The 24,991-nt window shown below is 45.6% G+C and overlaps 2 protein-coding genes across 2 annotated transcripts in view; one reads left to right on the forward strand and one right to left on the reverse strand.

The window, feature by feature from the left end:
* The window catches only part of iqsec3a (IQ motif and Sec7 domain ArfGEF 3a), a gene marked incomplete at its 3' end in the record, with an annotated part of 56,661 nt that extends 51,556 nt beyond the window's left edge, over nt 1-5,105 (forward strand). Inside the window, exons 11-12 of the mRNA XM_080022155.1 lie at nt 944-987; nt 4,452-5,105. Coding sequence (XP_079878281.1) covers nt 944-987; nt 4,452-5,105 — 698 coding nt within the window. The remainder of the gene's footprint in view (nt 1-943; nt 988-4,451) is intronic.
* Nucleotides 5,106-9,873: 4,768 nt separating this feature from the next.
* Nucleotides 9,874-24,810, reverse strand: LOC307246637 (sodium- and chloride-dependent GABA transporter 1-like; the record flags this gene model as incomplete). Its single annotated transcript, XM_080022623.1, has 14 exons — nt 24,517-24,810; nt 23,996-24,127; nt 23,612-23,712; nt 22,151-22,260; nt 21,897-22,029; nt 18,569-18,703; nt 18,346-18,449; nt 17,272-17,396; nt 16,674-16,786; nt 15,495-15,626; nt 14,095-14,197; nt 13,779-13,879; nt 10,902-11,069; nt 9,874-9,969 (listed from the first exon to the last, which is right to left on the reverse strand). Exons 1-14 carry the CDS (start codon nt 24,755-24,757, stop codon nt 9,874-9,876), a joined length of 1,794 nt encoding a protein of 597 aa, XP_079878749.1. The 5' UTR covers nt 24,758-24,810.
* Nucleotides 24,811-24,991: the final 181 nt, after the last annotated feature.

Below are 24,991 nucleotides of genomic sequence, written 5' to 3' on the forward strand. Positions count from 1 at the left end.
TGTGTGTGTGTGTGTGTGTGTGTGTGTGTGTGTTCGTGTGCGTTTTTGAATTAGGTTTGATAATAAGAAAAAAAAAAAAGTTTTTTAAAACCTTCTTTGGTTTCGTTATGCAGTCTAAGAAGGGATTAAATCGACTTGGCTTTAAGTGGTATTGAATAATGCGGAATTCAAACTTACAGCTCCGTTGCAAAGTCATTTCGGAAAAAAAGGCGAAAAACACACAATGCATTTTCGGCTCATTCCTAACTGGACGCTATACTTACCTTGGCACCATGATGGACATTAAACATGAGCAATGTCCCAAAAGCTCTATACATTTCATATGATTTGAGAAAATCCATATTTAAGGGGGAAAAATTGGATCTCACAATATTTTCGGAATCCAAAAGGTCCTAAGAGGCCTATGAGTCTGATTTTGCCTTGATGATACACTTCTGGTTTCCTTTTTCGAGTTGACCGATTTTCGATCTATTTTTCAAACGCATGCGGTCCAAGGAGTCATTTTGATCTCAAACCGTGCAAAGTGAAAACGACTTACAATTGCCCCTTTCAGTCGCACCATTCTATATACCCCGGCCGAGCATTGTGAAAGCGTTTCCGTCGCATAACAATGGCATGTTCATTATGATAATGGCGACGTGATTATTTTCCAGGTACTATTCAGATCCTCGGGAGCGGCCATCGAAAGACACGTTCGACTTTGAATGTAAAATTCAAAGTCGGCTCATTATTTTTAAATCGTCGGCGAGTGGACGAGGTATAAGGCGGGGTAACCCGGGGCGGGTGCACATTATCCACATTTAATGACGGTGCGGCCGACCGTCGAGTCGGAGCCCAATTTAAAGGAATTAAAAAACGTTCACTTCGGTGCCTCCGGGTGACCCCGCAGCCACTGTTATCTTTCTACCTTCCTCCTTTTTTTCTCCCCGTGTCGTCCCTAAAGGAAATCAGGACGTTAATGACAGAAGCGGACTCAACACAGTGGAGGTAAGTACTCGTTGATAGGGCCTTGTCCCGTGACGCAGGTAAGTGTTTCTTTTTTGTTTTTCTAGTAGAGTCTCCAGGGTAGGAGGGGGGAGGAAGACGCCGCACCAGGGCAAGCCAGGTCCGGAGAATGACACGTGAGGGTGAGCGAGGGGCGAGGGAGCGAGCGTCGTCGGGTTGAACCGCCACGTGATTCGGCGCGGCCCGGGATATGGGCGGAAATCGAAACCTGGACGATCGGACAATAATTTTAAAGAATTTTAAATTTAAAGGATTTCAAAAAAATATATTTCTTCTGGAGAATCTCTTCTGGATCCTTCTGATCCCTCCTCAATCCTTCCATCCAGAAGTTGGATGGAAGGATTGAGGCCGCCGATCAAATTATACAAAAAAAATAATAATAATAAAAAAAAGAAAACGCCCAGAAATGACCTGTCCTTGGACCCAGGATTGTAGTCGTTCTATCTGCAAGCGTTTCAAAGGAGTAGGCTGTAATTAGTCCTCACTGGACCAAGCTCAATTAAAGCTTAGATTTGACGCACATAAGAGAAACGTGAGTGTGTGTGCGTGTGTGTGCGTGCGCGTGTGTGTGTGTGTGTGTGTGTGTGTGTGCGGGTGCATTTTCTTCCACCGACACCTTAATTAACATACTTACAAGTAAGTTACATTTAACGCTCACTTCACCCGGATTCGTCACCTCTCCCTCCATGCCAGGACTCAAGAGGGAGATTTTAGCATTTGGGGGGCGGTGAGGAGGGGAGCCCGGAACCGTGATACTCGCGGGGGCTTCGCGATTACCATCCTAGAGGCCCCCGACAACCTTCCCCAGGACGTACATTTCGGGAGCTCCGTACCGGGGAGGCTCTGTGCATCCAAATACACGGAATTGGTGCCGTGTGCGTGTGTGGCTAGAGACGGCATTCTGTCTTGTCAAGGAATTCCGTGCACCTGTCAAAGCGGCGGCTCCAATAGGTAAATTGGAAACTGGAAGTAAATGACATCACATTGCCTATAATTACACGCATCCAACATTTTTTTCGATCTAACAAACTGCCCTGAAGACTTGAACCATCCAATTATCGACGAGCGGTTAAACTCTTATTTTGAGATTCGGTTCCTAGCGACTCACTCTGTGAAAAGAGTCGTTCGACTTTTCCGGGCAGCTCGCGGATCTTTTGTTTTTTTCGCAAACCGAGAGTCGAGACCTGGGGATTGCCCGTGTCCGGAAGCAGACGGAGGACTCTTTTACCGGAGTGACTCATTCCAAGGAGTTGCTCAATAGGAATGAGTCGTTTGCGAGTCCTGCGCCTCCTCCTGTAAGTATATACTTACATTTATATACAGAATACGTAAATAAATACAGTTTGGAACCTCAGTTTCAAGAAAGGCTTTTGCCCATACCACAATGGAACATGCACCTCGGGAGAAATTGTGTGAGCATGACGGAACGAACGGGATCCGTGCGAAGAAACGGAACGGAGCATTAAGGCTCTGCGGCCCAAACGAAAAAAACGTCATCGTAAAAGACAAGCGCGAGACATTTTTGCCCCCCGAACCGCGGCGTTCCCGAAACCTGGAGAGGAGACGCCTCGCCTTCGTTCCGTGGCCAAAGCGGCTCGGCTCGCGGCGATCCGACACACCCTGTCCGCGGCGTAGCCGTCGTTCCCGATTAAATGCGCCTTGATGCCTCCTCTGCGAGGCCCCTTCCGGCACACCGGCGGCACTGTAGATTAAAGATACTAATTATAAACGATCACTGTACTCTGCTACTGGCTCTGTCCCAGTAGACTCAATCCGTCCCCCGGCGAAGGCGTTTTATTTTTTTTGTATTTTTTGGGATCCTTTTGCAGAGGGTGGAGTTAGGACGTCTCCTCGTCTCTTTTCCTTCCACCTAAGGTCGCTTTTTTTTGGCACCCGCCCGGGCCCAGCCTTTGCCGCCGCCGGTTCCTCTGCCACCAAGGCTGAACGTCAACGGCTGGTGGGGAGTTTGTACCTGTCCGAGCGCATTTTGTTCCCGGCCGGGCGGGGTTCATCGGGTTGATGATGGATTTCTCACCGGTGGAAAGGGTTCTACCGCCCCGCCGCTCATCGTGGCGTGAAAGGAGGAGCCACGTTAGTCACAGAGTTCACACATCACATAGCTGCAGCTCACGTATTCATGATTTTCTCTACCTAGCGGGATTAAAACTACAATTAGATCACCCCTGCGATGTTCGCCGACCAAAACAGACGATGAGACACAAGTGGGAACTGATCAAACTCGGTCATTATTCATCCTTCTTTTTGGCCTTCTCCACCTCTCATTGGGTCCGATGAATTAGTTATTAAAGGAAAACTTTATTGTAAACGAGACGTTATTTTGCAGACATCATTCCAATAAGGTAAAAAAAAGAACAGCTTTCCTTTCAGCTTCGAAACAAACAAAGATACGCTGTTCAACAAATGGATTGATTTGGTGAGTCTTCAACCCTACGGCTGCGACTGCGACCACGAATGGATGTTGTTTTTCATTGACATCAGCACTTTCCTTAAAGTAGATTTCCAAGTGCTTTGCGTGGACAAGGTGAAATCGACATCGTTTTGAAAGGCGTCCGGAACGCTCAAACGCTCTGAAACCCCCCCGCCGGCCCCCATCCCCTGTCGGAACTCAGCTCCGCGATCGCCCGACAGCGCTGGGGGGCAAATGTTAGGTGAGTTCCTCGGCAGAGCGCAGACGATGGACGCTTATACGGAGGGAACGTTGAGCGGAAAGGCGGCGGAAAACCTCTCGGGGGGGGAAAGGGAGCCGTCGAGCAGGAGCGAAGCAGGGCCGGGGGCGCGGTGCGTCACGTGGAGGGTCGCATTCTGATGAGTGTTGCCTGCGGACGTCTGTGGATGTCCAACCCCCTCCACCCTCTTCCTTGTCCTCCACCTTTGCTTGGTTTGGTTTGACCGCTCGTCTTTGTGCCGGTGACCACCACCACCGCCGCCGCCGCCACCACCACCACCACCCTCCTCCCCCACTTTAATGTCTCGCACATGTCCACTGTCCCGCTTAGCGCCACACCAGTGGTTTGGAAGGGAGACACGTGTGGCCCTCGGTGTCACCTTTGGAACCATGGAGGCCTGTGCTCTAGCCAAGAAAGCGATCTCACCCCCCTATCTCCCCCCCCCGACCGCCATCAACCCCCACCACGTGTCCTTTCGTCCAGTATTGGTCCCACGTCACCCAGTCTCCCCGGCATCACCCGACCCAGTCATACTGACCCCCTTGCTGGAGGGAGGGGGCGCTCACAATCCTGAAACTGAATCTCTGTGTGGTGACTGAGTAGTACGTGCGCTGTGTGTCCACCCCCTCCCCTTCTCCCCACCAACCCACCCCTCCCCCTCAAAAAAAAAGAAAAAAAGAAAGAGGGCTTGATGGGCCGTAGAGGAGGAACCAGTTTGATAACATTTGATGCTGTTCTCTTGGCTGTTTTCTAAACTAGGTGTCAATTCACAACAGGCTTCAGACGCACCAGTTCAGCAGCAGCAGCAGCATGGCTCTGAGCCCCGAGAGCGGGGCCCTTCTTAACCACCGGGGGGAGCCACTTTTCCAGCAGGGGCCGACGCTGGGGCCGGCGGCGTCCCCTCCTCCTCTTCCCCCCGCCGCGCCGCAGCAGCACCCGCAGCTGCAGTCGGCGGCGAGCACCCCCGCCCACCACCACCTCTCCCACCACCTCCAGCAGCAGCAGCAGCAGCAGCCGGCGGCCGCCAGCGTGGCCGACCTGCGGGCCGAGACGCTCATCCAGTGTCAGCAGATCGTCAAGGTCTTCGTGTTGGACAACGGCGGGCACGGCCGCATGGAGGCCTTCCTCAGCCAGACCCCCACGCACCTCCCGCACCACCACCACCACCACCACCTCCCGCACCACCACCACCACCACCTCTACCAGCACCCCTACCCCCACCACGGCCACCAGCTCAGCCAGTCGGCCATGTCCACGCCGGTCCGCTCGCCGGACTGCTCCCAGGGCCAAGATGGCCACCAGCCCCCGCTGCCCCCGCCCCCGCCGCCCTACAACCACCCGCACCAGTACATCCCGCCCGACCCCCGCCTCAGTCTACAGCGGACCCCTAGCGGCTCTCAGAGCATGGTGTAAATAAAACTTTTGACAAGTGACTAGAATTCCTTCCCAGCAAACACACACACACACACACGGACACGCACACACACTCACACGCTGTGTAATCCCAACCCCTTCTTTATCAAACGGTACATAATGTACATATATACATACAGAAAATAGAGCTATTACGAAGAAAAAAAAGAAGAAGAAGAAATCACATGTATATGCATATATTTAAGGAGTAAAATGGAACAAAAGAGAATCAAGGTTTTAAAAAGACATGCTGAAGAATGAAACGCTGATTCAACAATTTACTTGATTCAACATGTATTTTGAAATAATATGTAGTTTTAACAAATTTATATAACTTTTTTTTTTTTTTTTCGTCAACTTAAGCTCTTTGAAACTTTCCGGATTCCTCGGGGACAGATACACACCAGTCCAACGGCCATGTAAGTTTTCTTTGTTCCATCCCCGAACCTCGTGTGTGCTCTACTGTATGTGTGTGCGCGCGTGCGTGGACGGCACCGGAAAGCCCGTGCGTGCCAAAATACGTTATCCTCCACCGAAAAAAGCAAAAAAAAAAAAAAAAAAAAAGGAACTTCTTTGCACTCGACTAAATGCTAGGGCTAGTATAAAATTAAAAGAACAAAAATAAATTCCTTCCGCTTTCAGTAAATGTACCTTTTACGCTTTTCCTTCCAAAGGGATACGAAAAAAAGAAAAATGCAGAATCGCAGAATCCTGATAATTCTTTAAAAAAAAAATATATATATATATGAAAATGTCTCATTGTTTGCACTGTAGCTGATTTCAAACTTTTGGTGAAAAAACCTCTCTCTCTCTCTCTCTCTCTCTCTCTCTCTCTCTCTCTCTCTCTCTCTCTCTCTCCCTCTCTCTCTCTCCTACGCTGAGCGGCGTTTTGTCGTCCCGTTCGCGGTCTCGTTCTGCTTCTCGCTCACTGTCGCCCGAAAACTCGTCTCCCGGATCGCCCTGCAGTGAAGGACGGCAGTAAACAAAAGGCAACCCATTAAATAGTTTTCTGCGACCCCCCCCCCCCCCAAAAAAAAAAAAAGAGCTATAATGACAGCACCCGGAACCAGCGGAGCTCGGTTGAGTAATGTGTGTTATCGTTTTTTCGTTGCTTCATATTTTGTTGCCGCGCCGATGTCCTGCGGGAATTCCGACGAGGTTGACTGAACGTTTTGCTTTTGTTGTTTATTGTTTTATATATGTCACATTTTGACCGGGGACGCACTTTTTTAATTTCAACTCCCGGGTACTTGGGTTATTTAACTGATCTATGAGACCATACGTGTGAGGGGACAACGCGCCGCCGGCCGGTCGTCGTCGCGAATGAACCCCTGACGGGCAGATCTGGTATCACTCTTGAAAGTGGGTTTATTTGGCGATAATGAGCGGCCTGCTGCGCGTTATTCCACTTCTCTCACGGCTACTTCCTCAATAACTGAATACCTTGAGAGGGAATATTGGTTCGAAGGTATTTTATAACTAATAGCTATGCCTATTCTCATGAATGTGGCGTGAATTTGTTGCCTGTGACAGTGGTCATTATTCCGAAATATTTGACCCCTGATTGCTGCTATCGACTGATCAGAATGGAGTGTTCCACAGAGCCGTGTTATAACGCAAAATAATACGTCCAACTGAATCCTGACGGACCTGGGCATCAATACATATTTTATTTGTTTGTTTGTTTTAAGCTCTAAAGAACTGTTATCAGCCGATCCACGCCGCCGACTCTTCTGCGGCTGAACCCGAGCTGAGTTCGATCGATAACAATCGCTTCCTGCGGCTGTCGTCACGGCAACTGCCAAACGCTTCCCCAGCTCGCCTCGATTGAGTTCCTTTTTTTTTTTTTCGAAGATCTTCCTCGGATCAGCTTTTGATTTTGTTTTTATTTTTTTTTTAATCAACAGGGAAACGTGACTTCCCCCCCCCCTTCACACTGCTTCTGTATCACACGGCATCGGCGGCGTTCTTTGGCTGTCTCCTCACGCGTACGCTGCATATTTGATCTTCTGCCCTTTTCTGGTGCGTGACAGGGGACGTAAATATCACGGCGGGGAAGTGTCGGGGGGGGGGGGGGGGGGGACACGCCCCTTCCAAAGGCCGCCGCCGCGACCCCCCGACCCCCACCGTGGAGCGGGTCGCCGGATGTGTCAATCTATGTAAACGCTTCCTGCGGAGCGGAAGCCGAGTTGCCCCCCCTTTTATCCGATTTATAATCTCGAGGGGCGGCGGCCAGGTCTCCATCTCATCGCGCCGTCCTTTTTTCCACCCGACGTGTTTTCACCGAGTGGAACAATGAGGTGTTGTTCTGCCGTTCGGCCGGAGGCGAAGGTTTGTGTTTTTCCCTCCTGCGCTTGTGTGTGATTTGGCGCGTGTGTCTGGGACCTACACGCAATGACCGTCCGAACTCGCCGCCGTTTCGCTTTTGTCCGTTGCCCCTGTAATGAAGCGACACTTCGATCAAAACATTAAGAGGTGACATCAAGTTCAAGTTCAAGTTCAAGTTCAAGAGATTATTTGTCACATACATATACATACGGTCATACATATATGCAGTGAAATGTCATGACACCCGGTGATTAGGCACAATAAGCTCTAAAAGCTCTAAAAATACTAAAAAATACCAAAATGTCACAGACGTTTCCCCAGATTCTCGTCCGACCGAAGGTTTTCTCACCTGTTTGTGGCGCACCGCTTCCGGTAAACGACCGCTGTGGATTTGTCGCTGCGCGCTTGGCTGAGCAAGTAATTTGTTTTTGCTTGTATTGATTTGGCAAAAGCATCCTTCGGCGAGAACGCGACTCTTTAGCCATGCATGACATCGCTTTGTGTATCGGAGGCCGAGTGAACTGTGATTCCCCCGAAGGCCCGGCTTGTTTTTTCTTATTTTCTTTTTCTTTTTTACCTTTTTTTTTATCCTGCATGTTTGAACCCGCTGCGAGTGCATCGGCGACGGCGCGATCGTCTCCGTGCGACCTTGGGTGTCTCTCGTGAGGCCCTTTAATGGGAGTGTATCTGGGTTCCTTTCTTTGTGCTGAAGGAAGGTGTGCGATGAGATAACAGGAAATAACTGACAGCGAGAGAAAAGGGGAAGAAAAAATAAATGCGGTGGATTGTGCTCCGACGTGTTTCTATTCATTCATCTTCGCCCCTAAAATGCAACCGCAAAAAGCTGCAAATTCTTAAACGTGTGTTTTGCCTTTTTGCCACTCACGTGTCACCCTCTCATGGGTCCACTTACGTATGGACGGTCTTTTGTGTTGGAACTCTTTTCGGGGTATTTGAGCACTGTGTTCACCATTACAGTAAAAAAATCAAATAAAAATGAAAATGAAACAGCTGGATGTCGTGTTAAGAGGCAGAAACTGAGCATCACAGACTTTCTGAGCCATTAACCATCGTGGTTATTGCTTTGGAACCCCCCCCCCCCCCCCCCCAACACACATCCACCTGTCTCTGCAGTATATCAACATGCTATTAAAGATGATTTCAGTCTATTCACCACATTGGCTCCGTTTCCTTCTTTGACCCGTCAAATAGGGAGGATTTTAGCGGTTTGTATCATGTGACAATAGCACAAGTTTATACAATGACTTTGCGGAAAATTGTTTTCAAGGAGCAAAATCTCACTTTTTAATTCCAACAAAATAATTACGGCACTGTTAATACGAAAGCCTTGCAAAAATGAATTGATCGATGGAAAACACGAGGAGTGGAGGGGAAGAATCCAGGCACATCAAGGAAATAATGCTTGTATTTGTTGTGTTCATGGATTTTATTTTATTGAAATTAAAAGCGATACCAATGCCATATAGCATACACCATATACCTTAATGCAGATATTCCTAAAAATAAACAAAATTATCATGTATTATGTTTTTGCCCAATTTCATTATCATTATCTATAAAACAAAAAATATGTATCTATAACATTAAGTCCATTATTATTCCAGAACAATATTTACAGCTCACCACAATTTGTAACAAGTTAATACCATTTATGGATTGAAAGCATTATTGGAAACTTGTGCAAATTGACACAATTCTTGGTCTCCAGTGAACGGACTGCAAAGTGTTCGATAGAAGAATGAAAGCTACCACGTGGAACATAACAATTAAAAACCGAAAAAGACGAATTGTGGTGACACTCAATGAGAACACCGCTGTAATGCATCTTATAAAGGCAATTATTTTACAAAACGTAAGGAATGTACAGAAAACATGAAAAATACAGCACTACGGTCTCTGGGGAAAAAAAATAAACAACCCTATTGTCATAGTTCATTGGATCATAACACCTTCATCCCTGGATTCAAGTTTTTTTTTCACATTAAACTACCAGATTTACTCATTTTAATTCCTTTCAAGTCTGTGAACGTTAAAACAATGCCAAAAAAGAACACAACAATGTGAAGTGGATCAATTGGACGGTCATGCAGTTATACTTATCAGTACAGCTTGAATTGAAATATACAGTATACGCATGTTTGGTTTTAGACCAAAATATCACATTTAAGGACACCCAAAATAAAATCTATTTTCTTTGTCTTTTCTTTCAATACTGCACTTGTTTTGCCTCTTTCCAGCCCCCATTCTGGTCAAAAGGAATGAAAGAACACTGCGGTACGTAACATGCGACTGGATTTCCACACCAAAACACAATTGAGAAAAGCTTCAATTTTCAATGCACGCGGAAGGAAGCAAACAAGAGGGAGACAAGAGAGAGAGTAATGTACGAGGCAGATTATTTCACCCTGGCTGGATGTGTCTAGACCGAAGCGTCACCAACACCCGCCATGTGGGTGAATTCTTCATGCCCCGATGGCCTGTCATCCTCCCGGGCGGTGGTCATCTTCTGCCAACGCTGTTTTGAAGGAAGGAGACAGAGAGGCCAGGTGAATTTTACATTTTTTTGAGACTTCCCAGTCCCCTGGGGTTCTCTCAGCTGCGGGTGATGGCGAGGCTAATGGACAGCGTTTCGATCAACATGGGGCATTAGACACCAGTCAGTGTTCATTGGTTCTCTTCACTTACCAATTACACTGGGATAACTACTTAAAATAGTTAGGCTGCGTTCACATGGAACATGGCGGACGGGAATGGCATAACTGCACCTTCCGAGCGGCACGGGGGGGGCGAGGGGGAGGTGCCGTGGCAAAACGTGACGATAATGTGTTGCTATGGTGATGTACGAAGACTCCATGAAACGTTCTCCCGTCTACTGTGCTCCATATGAATGCAGCATTAGGGTGGTCGATCTTAAGACTTGAAGTCATGCTGGGAAGTGTTCAGTCTGATGCTTGGCCGCCGTTAATGTCAAATAAACGTCTCAAGAGGTTCTTCTGGCTTTCTCAACACACATCATTCAATTTACTTTGATACTTTGATACTAGATAAACCTACAGATACACAAGGGCCTACTGCAATTATACATCTTGATTGTTCCTATTGACTTAGTATAACCCCCTCACACTAAAGGTCATGGTACATTCTCCTTTTTGCAAAAACTGTGTGTCAGTATTAGAGAATATCCCAAAGATCAAAAAATAAAAAAATAAATAAACAAGAACATGTCAATTACAATCAAAAGCTACGGACACGTACATACATGTTAGGTGTCTAAAATGGTTAAATGTTCATTCTTATATTCTAATAATCCGCTGTAAATCCTAAAAAAGCCGCTTTTAGTCCTACAAAGGTTTAGGATCAAAAGTGTTTCATCGCTAATGAAAAAGTCATATCGATCAATCCCTAATAAAAAAAACAAAAGCCATTTTACATGTAGTTCATGCCAACCTGTTTGATGCCCCCCTTGGTGATGCAGAACAGATAGATGATGTAACCTGGAATCAGGACCATGGAGGACATGGCCATTAACCAACCGATCACCTGGCCCCACACCGGGTACACATACTTCCCGAGGGTCAGCGGGGTCATCTCAATGGCACTGAAGGTAAATACCCCCTGAAGCATCAAACAACATTTGGATCCAAGTTAACAACCATAAGCAGAAAGAAATATCGATGTAAAACCAAAAAGATTATGAAAAGATAATCTAAGCAGCCTTAAAATTCTCAAAAAGGGTTAAGATACAAAATCTCACAGCCCCATGTCAACACAACACAATACAGTGTCTTTGTTTTTCTATATGAATATAGAAATATACTATACACTGATCAGCCGCAACATTAAAACCACTGACAGGTGAAGTGAATAATATTGCTCATCTTGTTTCAATGGCACCTGTCAAGGGGTGGGATATATTAGGCAGCAAGCATCAGAGCATCTCCAAAACAGCAGGTCTTGTGCGGTGTTCCCGGTATGCAGTGGTTAGTACCTACCAAAAGTGGTCCAAGGAAGGACAATCGGTGAACCGGCGATAATATCATGGGCTCCCACGGGCTCATTGATGTGCGTGGGGAGCGAAGGTGAGCCTATCTGGTCCAATCCCACAGAAGAGCTGCTGTAGCACAGATCTTTGAAAAAGTTAATGCTGGTTATGATAGAAAGGTGTCAGAACATACAGAGCATCGCAGCTTGCTGCGTGTGGGGCTGCGTAGCCACAGACCGGTCAGAGTGCCCATGCAGACCCCTGTCCATCGCTGAAAGCACCTACAATGGGCATTTGAACGTCAGAACCTGACCATGGAACAGAAGGTGGCCTGGTCTGACGGTTTTATTTAACATCATGTGGGTGGCCAGGTGCGTGCGCATCAATTACCTGGGGAAGAGATGGCACCAGGATGCACTATGGGAAGAAGGCAAGCCGGCGGAGGCCGTGTGATGCTCTGGGCATTGTTCTGCTGGGAAACCTTGGGTCCTGGCATTCATGTTACTTTGACACGTACCACCTACCTAAATATTGTATTGTTGCAAGTACACCCCTTGATGGCAGTGGCCTCTTTCAGCAGCAAAATGCACCAGATCAAATTCTCCAGATCTCAATCGGATCATCTGTGGGATGTGCTGGAACAAGCCCGATCCATCCCCACCTCGCAACTTCTAGTACTTAAAGGATCAGCTGCTAACGTCTTGGTGCCAGATACCACATAACACCTTTAAAGCTCTTATGGAGTCCATGCCTCGACGGGTCAGAACTGTTTTGGCGGCGCGAGAAGGACCTACATAATATTGTTGTTTTAACGTTGTGGCTGATCAATGTATTTCAAACATTCTTTACCCAATCCCTTACTTACCCTCTTCATGAACTTTGAAGATTTTCTGAAATTTCCAAGATGGTGGAAAATCTATCCATCAGGACTTTATATATTGTTGAGGCTAATTTGTTCAGAGGGAGAAATAACACTTAAACACCAAGTTCCCTATTACAGGGACTGCAACTATTATTCATGGGACTGATCGTTAGAACACGTAACTAACACCGCAGGGAGAAAGGCAACCGCCACCGGTCCTGCGCTGTGTGCCTGGGTAGGCAGCACTCCTTGAGGACACCCTGGAGTGCCTGGCCTGCGTAAGCTCTCCCTGGCTACCATCAGGAGATGGGCGGCACGCTAGCGCGAGGAGGACACCGCCGGAGGAGGACACCGACGGAGGAGTCCTACACCGGTGCCCCCCGCTAGGAAACTCCTACCATCCCTACTCGGCACATGCACCGGTGAGGGAGCGGCGAGCCTGCCGCTGCCTGGACAAGGAGGACCAGGAGCTAGGCTGCCTAACCTTCCCCCCAGTAGAAGGACCCGTCGCTGGCTGGATAGGGCTTCGGCTTTGGGAAGAAGCCCACGCTCCCGACCTTGGCAGCTAAACAGCTGGCAGTGGTGGCCGAAAAAGCCTACCTGGCATCGGAGCCTTCGCCATTAACACCCAGGCCCTACACCCACGCTACCAGGCTCGCCGGCTTAGCCTCGGTGGACGAGGGAACCCTGGTGGAGCTGCGGAAGGCCACGGACCTCTCCCTCCGGCTCAAGCTACAGCATGGGAGCCTGCGAAGCCCTGAACTGGTCACTCTGGTTGGGCCTAACCGGACACACCATTTGCCAATCTTATTTCATAGAATGACACTTGATTTACTACCTGTTCAATCATTCTTTGGCTATTTGTCAGAGAGCGTTTTTAAATAAAATAGTCTGTATTGACAAGGGTATATTCATTGCATGTGCCTGGTATTCCACCAGTATCTCCTTAAAATATTCCAACCATGCTAAAAGAAAATAGTCTAACCTATTTGACCAACCGCTGATTAAACACAGAGGCAGTCAGCTCCACTCCATCACCTTGACAGATTCCTTCCCATTTGCCATCAATATATTGTTGCACCCATTAATATTACATTCTCTGTCAACACGGTGGCAGGAAGATAAAGACGTTGCCGTGAGTTTACTAATGGCCTGACAGTCCATGGGATGAATTGAGATTGAAAACAGGGGAAAAGGCTTTTTTTTAAATGACAAATCAGGCCCGGTAGCGCACATACTGTACACCTATTGGCAGCCACATCCCTTCCACACTGCCAAATCCGCCGTATAGATCATCCTGAGCTCGAGCGTAGTCGCGCTTAAAGCATGATTTGGAATAATGAACTTTAAAACATTCAGACACAATGTCATTAAGGCTCAGGAGGCTAATTCCGCCGTGAAGGAGTAATGGGAGCCAGGGGTTTTGGGGGTCGTAAAGGCTAATTTGGGTAATCAGCGTTAATCGATTACTGAGGCCTACCAGGCAGATTAGAGGAGTGAAGAACTTCCAACAAAGCTTCCACCAGCCACAGGGACGATAACCAATCATGTCCTCGATGTTCTTATAGAACCTCTCTGCTCCTGGGACATAAAGAGAAAGAAAGAGAGTGTACGGTATGTTAATAATATGGAAGGTAATAGATATGGAAGTAGAAAAGAAGCTTTTAGGAAAAGTGGAACTCCAAATAGTGCAAAAGCTCATTTAAATCTTGGTTTCGTTCTAATTTATGATTTTAAAGGTGATTTTAAATGTAATTTCTGGAATCATCATATCGGTTTCACTGGTTTGGACCTACCATAGAACCAGGATATGGAAATGGTCTCGAAGAAGACGAGGAAGAGGAGGCACATGCCACTGGCGGAGTAGTAATCAAACAGCTTGAACACGTACAGACCACCCTGGGATACGTCAACACACACACACACACACACACACACACACACACACACACACACACACACACACACACACACACACACACACACACACACACACACACACACACACACACACACACACACAGGAGGCTGAATACTGACATTATTCTCTCCATTTAATGAAATATGCATGATGCATGAAACACTGTTGTGGAATTGATTTGTTATTATGTTTGCAAAGAGGGATTGTTTATCCCTTGTGTCAGATAATCTGTATGTTGATATGTTTGTGTGTGTATATATGATTAATATACATATGTACATACCCACACACACACATATACACTGATCAGCCACAGCATTAAAACCACTGACAGATGAAGTAAATAACATTGATCATCTCATTCCAGTGGCACCTGTCAAGGGGTGGGATATATTAGGGAGCAAATGATCGGTTCTCAAAGTCGATGTTTTGGAAGTAGAAAAATGGGCAAGCATAACGATCTGAGCGACTTTGACAAGGGCCAAATTGTGACGGCTAGACAACTGGGTCAGAACGTCTCCAATACGACAGGTCTTTTGGGGTGTTCCCGGTATGCAGTGGTTAGTACCTACCAAAAGTGGTCCAAGGAAGGACAACTGGTGAACCGGCTACAGGGTCATGGGCGCCCAAGGCTCATTGATGCGCATGGGGACCAAAGTCTAGCCCCTCTGGTCCGATCCCACAGAAGAGCTACTGTAGCACAAATTGCTGAAAAAGTTAATGCTGCTATGATAGAAAGGTGTCAGAACACACAGTGCATCACAGCTTGCTGCGTATGGGGCTGCGTAGCCACAGACCGTTCAGAGTGCCCATGCTGACCTCTGTTCACCGCCGAAAGCACCTACAATGGGCACGTGAGCATCAGAACTGGACAATGGAGCAATGGAAGAAGGTGGCCTGGTGAATCATGTTTTCTTCTCCATCATGTGGATGGGCGGGGTTAGAGTCTGATCGGATGGAGCATCTGTGGGATGTGCTGGAACAACAAGCCTGATCCATGGGGGCCCCACCTCGCAACTTACAGGACTTAAAGTTTCTGCTGCTAAAGTCTTGCTGCCAGATACCACAGGACACCTTCAGAGGCCTTGTGGAGTCCATGCATCAACAGGTCAGAGCTGTTTTGGCGGCACGAGGGGGAGTTACACAATAATAATGGTTATTAGTGATGGTTTTAATGTTGTGGCTGACCAATTTATATCTATCTCCTCAGCAAAACACGGTGAAACATTTAAATATCTACAGTCAAAAGACACTCCTTTGCAGTTCAAAACACACCTGAGTGATGTTGGAGAATCCGATGATGAAGGAGATGATGCAGATGACTAGGATGAAGAGCTTCTTCCTCTTCCGGAGTATCACGGGGTACTCGTCCGACAGGGCTGTGATGAAGCCCTCCACAGTGCAGAACTGGAGCAGCGAGGCCAAAACAGAATAGCGACGGTATGAAGTGCACAGAAACATCCAGCAAACCAAAACCCAAACCAAGGGTCAAGGATTTTACCAAGAGGGAGGCACTCTGCAATTTCAGGTCTGAATGTCAGTGTGTGTGTGTGTTTGCTACTTACTGATAAATAGTTATTGATATTATAATGACCAGATCATTTAGTGTATCTAATTATGACTAGAAAATTCGCCTGTAATTGCTTGAGCAAATGTATAACAGAAAAGGTTGTTTCACACCAAGAGGCACAATAAAAACGTCAGTTTAAAAAATGTATCGCCATTGCTTGTTTGTGTGATTTCCATGAAATGGAAGGATATTGAAACAGTTTCAAAGGATGTGTGAAGCAAATCAGAGAGATGTAGAGGAAATAGTCACAGTCGCCACTTTAACTACAGTACATCAAACCTCCTTTCATAATATACAGTATGGTCCACCAGCTCCAGGTATTCATCATCATCTATGTTGTACCCCAGCATGTATTTATTTGTTGTTAGTCTATTTTATTTTATTTTTTTATATATCTTTTTGTGTCATGCATTACCAAACCGTTAAAATATCCATTGCCATATTATAGCTGAAATGTAGATGATGCCTTTGGAGCATAACAGAAACTAAATGTACCATCAATTAATCAATATGCCAGTGCTGAATTGAATTTTTTTTTTCATCTGAGAAAACTTAAAAGAAAAACACACTGGCAGCAGTCAGATAGGGAGCCCTGGAACCTTGGGATGAGTTTAGAAACGCGACAGCGTTTGTAAGGAAGTTTTAGAAAGGGGGGAATATCAATAAATGTATTGATCAAAGGGGGTCTAACATAATCTTGAGGGCAGGGATTTCACGGTTCCTTTGCATAACACATCTAAAACACAAAGTCGATAATTTTGTTAGTTAGTACGCGGTAGTTTGTGTATGTGTGTGTGTGTGTGTGTGTGTGTGCGTGTGTGTGTGTGTGTGTGCGTGTGTGTGTGTGTGTGTGTGTGTGTGTGTGTGTGTGTGTGTGTGGGTACCTGACTGTCCAGGCCCAGCATCATGAGCATGGAGAAAAAGAGGACGGCCCACAGGGAGGACATGGGGAGCTGGGTGACTGCCTGGGGGTACGCCAGAAAGGCCAGTCCAGGACCTGGACTCCACGACACATGTACATTACAACATAAGCCCATTTCAAAATGTCAATGGTATATGTACCTGGTTTTAAAATAAGGCAAATATAAAGAAAATGTTACGATCTTGCCCTGAGTTAGGATTGGGATTGGGAAATTAAGATTTAGGAAAATAATCATAAGGGCTGGGGTCAGAGCGTAGGTATTTTAGGTAAGGTAGCCGAATTAGGATCAAATAAGGATTGGGGTTAGGTAAGGGGATCAATTAGGTCAGGGTTAGGCTTTGGGTTTGGATTAGGATTTCGGATTCAATCAGGTTCTTAGTGTAGGGTACATTTCAAGCGAATATTCAGAATTCAAAATTGAATTCTCTTACTGGACCTAACCCCAACCTCAATCATCTGGCTTTCATTGTTGATGATATAGTCCCACAGTCTATCAGAGTGATGATAATAATGATATTCTCTTTCCTTATCCTTGACTCTGGCCTAAAATGTCATTGCACCTGAGGCGGCTAACTCCTGAACGGGTTTTTTAGTTATGTGGGACATGAAGCCAACGATGGAGAAGATGACGAAGCCGGCGAACATGCTGGTGAAGGAGTTGATGAAGCACACAATGATGGAGTCCCTGGAGAACATAGAAACACACATATGCAAAGACAGTTGATTTAATTTCATCATAATATCATTATAATGAGACTAGGTAGGTTTAGATGTGTACAAGGCCGTCCAATTTCAGTGGATTCAGTGGCGTGCACGGGGGCTGCAACCCCCAAGGCCTGTCCCTTCAGTCGAATGATTGGAGGAGACAACCAAGTTTCGTAAGAGTCAGTGGCTCAAAGAGATAAGCCGCTGTAGGGGGAGGTTTAAAATGCGCCCAGAGACCATAGCCAAGCGTGAAGGTGACCTGGTGGTTCAGGTGCTGCCCTCCAGTGCAGCAATCTTAGGTTCTAGTGCTGATTTTTCCATCCAAGTCCTGCTCCTTTAATCAGATGATTGGAGGAGATGACCAAGACTCAAAACTTCAGCCGCACATGGCTTTCTCTCTAAAAACCAGAGGCTGGGGGGGTGGCAGATCCAGACCCAGTCCCAGACCAAGACCCGCCACGGAATGATTGGTTGTTGCGATCTGGCTACCAGGGCAGAGAGGGAGTCGTACCAGCCGCCTGCCTGACGTCCGCAGACATCAACACCATCATGCCACCGGGTCCCCTTCAGGCTAAACTCTGGTCTCTGGGCGATTCTAAACGCACCCTCGGGGTACCGCCTTTCAAAAGCTGACTTGGCATCAAACCCTGACATCCCCGAAACTGAAATCCTCAGCTTCCAGGATCTTATCTCTTTGAGCCTATGATATGATCTGATGTGACTTTTACCACAGAAAATATAATCCTACACCAACATACGGTAAACCGCTGTTTCAAGTTCCAAGGAGGTGGAGGAATCGAATCTATGGGCCACATAAGAACTGGGGGGATATAGCTTTAACCATTTTAATGCTGAAATTGTGTGGTAATTCCCTTTAAGGTGTGGGATGGAGTTAAACTATAAAGTTGTTTTAGATGGTATTTCCATACTTGTATACATCGTTGTTGTATGAGTTGTAGCTTCCCAAAGCAATGAGGGACCCAAGGCCTAGACCGTAGGAGAAGAAGATTTGAGTGGCAGCGTCCAGCCAGACCTGTGACAGAGCAGATACAAAGCGACAACAGCGTTAAAGCAAAGGATTTTTAAATGTACTGGCATTTGACTTCTGTGTCATTCAGTGTGTCTATCGATAGGTATTTGCAAGTCTTGCACCTCCGATTTGGCAAGCTTATTGAAGTCTGGGGTTATGTAGAAGCGAATGCCATCTATTGCCCCGGGCAGAGTGACCCCACGGAGAAACAGGATGACCAGCATGACGTAGGGATACGTCGCGGAGAAATACACCACCTGAAAAGACACAAGACAAATTGGATAATTAACTGAACTTTTAGTACTTTTAGTACTACAACTGTTCAAACTCAAAATTGTTGCTTTGGAAATTTCCCCTATGCATTCAAGTCATTGGTGGTAGTGGGGAATAGTTTTGACACTATCGAAAGGGAGAGCTGCAGGAGATCGGGGTAATAGGTGAGCCTTCGAAAGTTGCTGTGTGGTTGATCTCCCTCTCTCCCTCTCACTCTCTTTCTCTTAAAAGCGAGGCCGCAGTCACATTGGCCGCCACTGTGATACGTCGCTTGTGATTGCGGGGTAAATTGATGGACCAGGAATCAGGTTTGCAATGTAATTAGTCTTTTTGCTGGGTTCTTCTGCCACATCAAATCGAATGTATATATTTGCCTAATGGCCTTTCTTTCGAAGAAAATTCTCCTCACAAAATGTCATTTTAGGAGACAGATTAAAATCCCTGATTGAGCGTATACCAGTTGAGTTGAAAATCCCAAGTAACTTTGATATTCCCTTGACCTCCTTAGCTTTAAGAATGGGGTTTGCAGTTTTGAAGCATTATGATGGTGTTTAATTGGTTATGTCCATCAAACCACGATCCTAGCTTGTCTTTTTTCTTCTCCACCGCTTAAACCCATAACACATCAAAATGCAATTTTCCATACTGTGACACATATGTTTCACAAAACTCACAATAATATCAAAATCAGGGGTCTCAAACATCAGGCCCAGGGCCAACATCCGGCCCGCAAGACAATTTAATGTGACCCGCAATTATTTATTTTTTTTCAAATCACAATGCTTAATTAACCCACACAAATGTTTTAAAAAAAATAATAATAATTAAATAGATCACAAGAGAGCTTGAGAAAAAAAAAAAAGCCTTTCCCTTGACGTTCAACACTGCCCCTCTAGAAGAAGACCTGGCCAGTGGCCCCCAGGTCATTTAGAGTTTGAGACCACTGATCTAAACCCTACACTGTTGGCAAAATGAGTTTTCTTGTTTTGGCAACGAGTTTTCCCTTGACCTTTTTTTGCGGGGGTGGGTTGGGGGGTTTGTATTAAATCCTAAACTTTGAAGACGTGTACTCTGTCAGAATGTTTCAAGGTGAACAGAAGGTTTGACAGAGATGTGAGCAGAGATGAGTGGAGACAGCGGATTAAAAAGTCATGAGATAAACAAAGAAGTCCCACTGAGTCCCACTTTCCCAAATCTTGTGGCTACAATCCTGCACTGTTGTTTGCTTCACGTTTGTTATTACAGACACAAAACAAGAATATTGTATGATCCGAGGTTGCTTTTTCAGTTTCCAGGAAGGTGATTGGCCTGTGCAGGTTCCTGTGCGAATTGAACTTGGGAGCCAAATTACTAAGTACAGAGTACACTTATTTCTTTTGTTAATAGCACGAACATTACTATGAAAAATACAAAGATTGAGGACTCATGGCAGGATACGTCACGGAAAACATTGGGTAGGGCATTTCAGAAAGTTAGTTATATCGCATCCCTTGGGATCGATTGCATTCATATTAAGCACTGGGATGAGTATCCTGGTGAAATTTGGGCAAAACAATAAGATGTGCAATCATTGTAATAAGATGTGCAAAACCAGTAAAAGAGAGCGGTGCTGTCAGCAGGCTTCTGACAGCATCTGCAGTCAGCGTGGCAGAACTGTGAATAGTCCACCATTGCCGTAGACACCGCTGGGGGAAATGTAAATCCTGGCGTAGTTAACGCTGAACCATGTCTCGGCCTTGAGAACTATGTGGCTGCGGTTTCGCCTTGTGGCTCTGCCTTCTGTTCACATGATATATCACAGACGTTGTGATATGTATCCTGACATTGACTGTGACGTTTATGGCTTTCCGCTCCAGTTCGTTTGTCTTCCTCAGTCACGGAGGTCATTATTTCACCCTGTGTTGTTTATCGGTGCTGTTTGTGAAAGTGTGTAATATCTTATAACAATCATGAAGGGTTTTCCTTCAAAGAATGTGAACAGCATCCCCATATCATCTGGAAAAAGAAGTGATTCCAAAGAAGAGATTCCAGTGGTGATTCAGATCTAGAATCAATCCCACGATCGTTGCAAGACAGGGCAATTTTGGACATGGAGCAATAAATATAGATATGTATATTACTATTATTATATTAATGCATTAATTGATCATCATTCTTGAATTAATTACAATGAATCTAATGCATGAAAACAAAAATGTATCTATCTTTGTAATATTTGCATTCTATTGGTGTTTTCTAACTACATGAGTAATATTTGACAAGGTATGAAACAAGTTATTATATATTACTATATTAAATTATATATTATTATATATTATTATATATTATTATATATTATAATTTACATAAAGTTATTTCTCTTTACAATATAAGATACATTTACTTTAAACGTATTTCTTTATGTGCGAGGCTTTGAAATGATATTCCATAAAAATTACATTACATTACATTACATTACATTACAGTATATATAAGATTCCCCATATCAACTAATCAATTATCAATTAATACAATAAGAATAAGGACAAACAACCAAAAGAAAATGTTAATACCGAGATGGACAGAGGTCCCTCCGTCCGACCTCAAGCTGGAAGACGCCCACATCCTCATCGTGGAGGGCTTTCTGCTTTACACCTACGGACCTTTGATCGACGTACTGAACCAACGCTATTTTATTTCCATCCCATATGAAGAATGCAAAAAGAGGAGGCGCTCAAGGAACTACACTGCGCCAGACCCGCCCGGGCTGTTTGACGGTCACGTCTGGCCCATGTACGTCAAACACAAGAACATCATAGCTGTGTAGTAGCAGAACAATGGCCAAAACTAAATGGAAACCACTGAGAAATGGACAGAATGTGCTCGGACGGAGTCAGAGATCCGTCTGTAAAGAGGTGTGAGGGAGAGATCATTTTGATTAAAAAAAAAACAAAAAAAATTAAGGAGGCAGAGAGCGGCAGAGCCTGCAACGATGGAACGAATTACACAAAATCAAGGAATCCCCTGAAATCAGAAAAAAAAACCAGATACAGGCTGGAGAGGGTTAAGAAAGAAGTCATTGTGGGAGCATCGAGAGAGAGAGAGGGAGAGCGAGAGATAGAGGAATCCGAGAGATTATACGAGACATAAATAGAGTGACGGCGAGGGAGAGCGAGGGAGAGTGAGAGACGCTCTGACCTTGCCTGTCCACTCCACTCCTTTCCAGATGGAGAAATAGACGAGGACCCAGGCCAGTGCCAGGGTGCCCACCAGGGGCCAGCGCAGCTCCCCGGGCTCCTCCAGACCACTGGACAGCTGGTGCATGTTCCGCCTGGAGGGTGACACAGGAACACAAATTAGGAACACAAATAAACAAGCCCTCACACGCACAAATAACCGCAAGACACAAAAACGGCAAACTTTATTTAAGCATCTGGCGTCGTTGAACGTACTCCCAGAACTCGGTGACGGCGCTGGTCAGGTTGGTGGTGTCCGTCAAGCTGTAGTTGCAGAAGCATTTGTCCGTGTTCCAGGGGTTGTCACATCTTTGCCACGGAAGCTCCTGCATGAACCACAGGCGGAAGCACACAAAATATATCATGATGAGTCTACGAGGCTTATAACAATTTTGACCCAACAAATCATTTTCTTCCTTACCGTTGATTGAATTGATCAAATCAGGCTCCTTTTGAGTGTATTTTCTCTCAAACAAATCGTTCTGTCTCGTGTTGTCTCATTCCGTTTATTACCTGTATGCTGAAGCTCAAAATAATACTAGAGCACCATAAATTCTAATTATCACATTATCGACCACATTTTTTTTACAGTTAATCGTAGAAATTCAGGTCTTTTCATGGCGGTCCTTGCTACAGTACAATAATGAGCTGACAGCACATCATGTCTATAAAAGTGAGAAATTAGAGGCTTGATGAAGAGCTAGAACATATCAGACGGACAGCACTGAACAATAAAGTCACAAGTGATCGAGAGTGTCGAAGAGAGTCGAAGTGAACCTAGTATTCATCATAATGTTAATATAATTGAAAATAGGCTTGATGCAGTAAGTATGTAGTAAGTATGTACGTGTGGAAGTACAGTACATGTCTAAATATGTATATATAGAAGGAAATAATCAAATAAATTCTGCCAAAAGCCTTTAAAATAGCCTTTAAATTAACAATTGCTAGGTTTATGTAACAGGAAAACATGACTCAGAAGTCTAAAACTTCCCCCTGCCTTCAGAAACAGACAGCCGGAGCATCCAGCAATGGACATTTTCTATTTTCAAACAGCAAATCGTGCCATGAGATGAAACCCCTTGGACAGTCAACAGACTCTCTCAAAGCAGTTTTCATCCTTGCAGCTCAGATCTTTTCTATTCTCCAGCACAAAGGCCTGGTGTGTCCTGTTGAAAAAGCCCTTTTACAGTCCTGCCACCAGGCCCCAGCGCGGGGTGAGAGCCGCGACCGAGCTAGAGAGAGAGAGAGAAACGGGAAGTGTTGCATCATCAAATGAGAAGGAAAAAAAATAAAAAATAAGATGAAGAAAAGTTGTGCCAACAAGACCCAAAAGTATCGCATCCCCTCAAGGAGAAACATCAAAGACACCTCTGCGGAAGAGAAAATGGAAACACTGGATGGGGTTTTCTGAATTATGGTACGCTCCGAAATTCATATCATGAAGATTTTTAAATATCACATGATCATCAATTTTTAAATATGCAGTATTTGATTTTTTCCCTCTCATTCGGAGCCAAAGTAGCCCAGTTCAACCTTACAAAAAAAAATTTATATATATATATGTGTGTGTGTGTGTGTGTGTGTGTGTGTGTGTGTGTGTGTGTGTGTGTGTGTGTGTGTGTGTGTGTGTGTGTGTGTGTGTTTGTGTTTGTGTTCTCTGTTGATGTAAAATACCGATCTGAAGGAGTTGAACAGGTAGTAAAGTGCCCATGCAATGATGATGATGTAGTAGATGTTGAGCCAGAAGGACAGGACCACGGCAGCCAGACCCACACCTGCGTTCACCGGGGACGTGGAATCAGAGCGTCATACTTAGAACGTCGCACTTAGCATGTTATACTTAGAACATTATATTTAGTACATTCTGCTTAGCACAATACACTGCCTTTTTAACGTGTCGGGGCCGCACTAACATTGACGACCCTAGGACCTGTACTTGCATAAATGTGCCTCTGGGTCAATCTGTTTTTCGTCTAAATGCACAGTTTACGGCTGTTTCTGTTTTGTGAGGAGAGAAACCACATCCTATCCTCGAGTGCGGAAACATCCCGAACTCACCTTTCATCATAGGCAGCAGCTTCCACACTCCCAGCCCCCCCACCGAGGTGAACTGGCCGAGGGACGTCTCCAGGAAGAAGAGGGGCATGCCAGCGAACACCAGCGTCAGGAAGTAGGGGATCAGGAAGGCCCCTGCCACAAGATTTCTCATTAATGAATGAATGAACTCCGTATCTCTTAAATTACGAGATGTAATACTTAAGTTTTAACTTATTAAATATTAATTATTATTATTATAATTATATTATTATATATAATATTAAATAATGACCAAACAATTGATTTTCACCGGCTTGAATTATACAAAAGAAAAAGTTGAATTTAATTGCCTGAATTTCCCCCTTGAATATATTATAACACATTAGGCGGTGTATTATTATTTTTTTTCATCCAACATATAAAAATTCCTGTATACTGAACATGCTTTAACTTTTTTACTTTTGGTGGGGCTCTCCTTTGGGAGTCCCACTAAATCAGACCAAAGGTATATTCAGGGCATTTCATCAGACTCATGCTCTCACCTCCCCCGTTCTTCCCGCACAGGTACGGGAACCTCCAGACGTTGCCCAGACCGATGGCGTATCCAATGCACGACATCAGGAAATCTAACTTGCCCTTCCAGCTGCCCCTCTCGGGCAGCTCCTCCATTTTCTTCTTGTCCTGCGCAGGGGGCGCCGCGGGGCCCAGGTCCTCGAAAGGGAGCGCCTGTTTCATCTCTGGGGAGGAGGTGAGCTCCACGGTGCTCTGTCCGGTCTTCCCCATGGCGGGAGCACACCACACCGCGCAGCGCTCAGGTAGACAGACCCGGCCCCTGCTCGGGTTCCCTCGCCGTTCGGGGTCAAGCTCGGCCTCTTCGGCGGCCGGAGTTGGGCTCGGCTCGAAGTATGCCGATGGGAAGGATGCGGATGAGCTGCGAAACAAGACGTAAAGCGTTCTTGCAGACGCAAAACAGATATCTGTGAAAATGGTCTGATGTTTGGTGTTGCTCCGTCTTGC

The sequence above is a fragment of the Zeus faber genome (assembly GCF_960531495.2).
Source record: "Zeus faber genome assembly, chromosome: 21".
Lineage (NCBI taxonomy): Eukaryota > Metazoa > Chordata > Actinopteri > Zeiformes > Zeidae > Zeus > Zeus faber.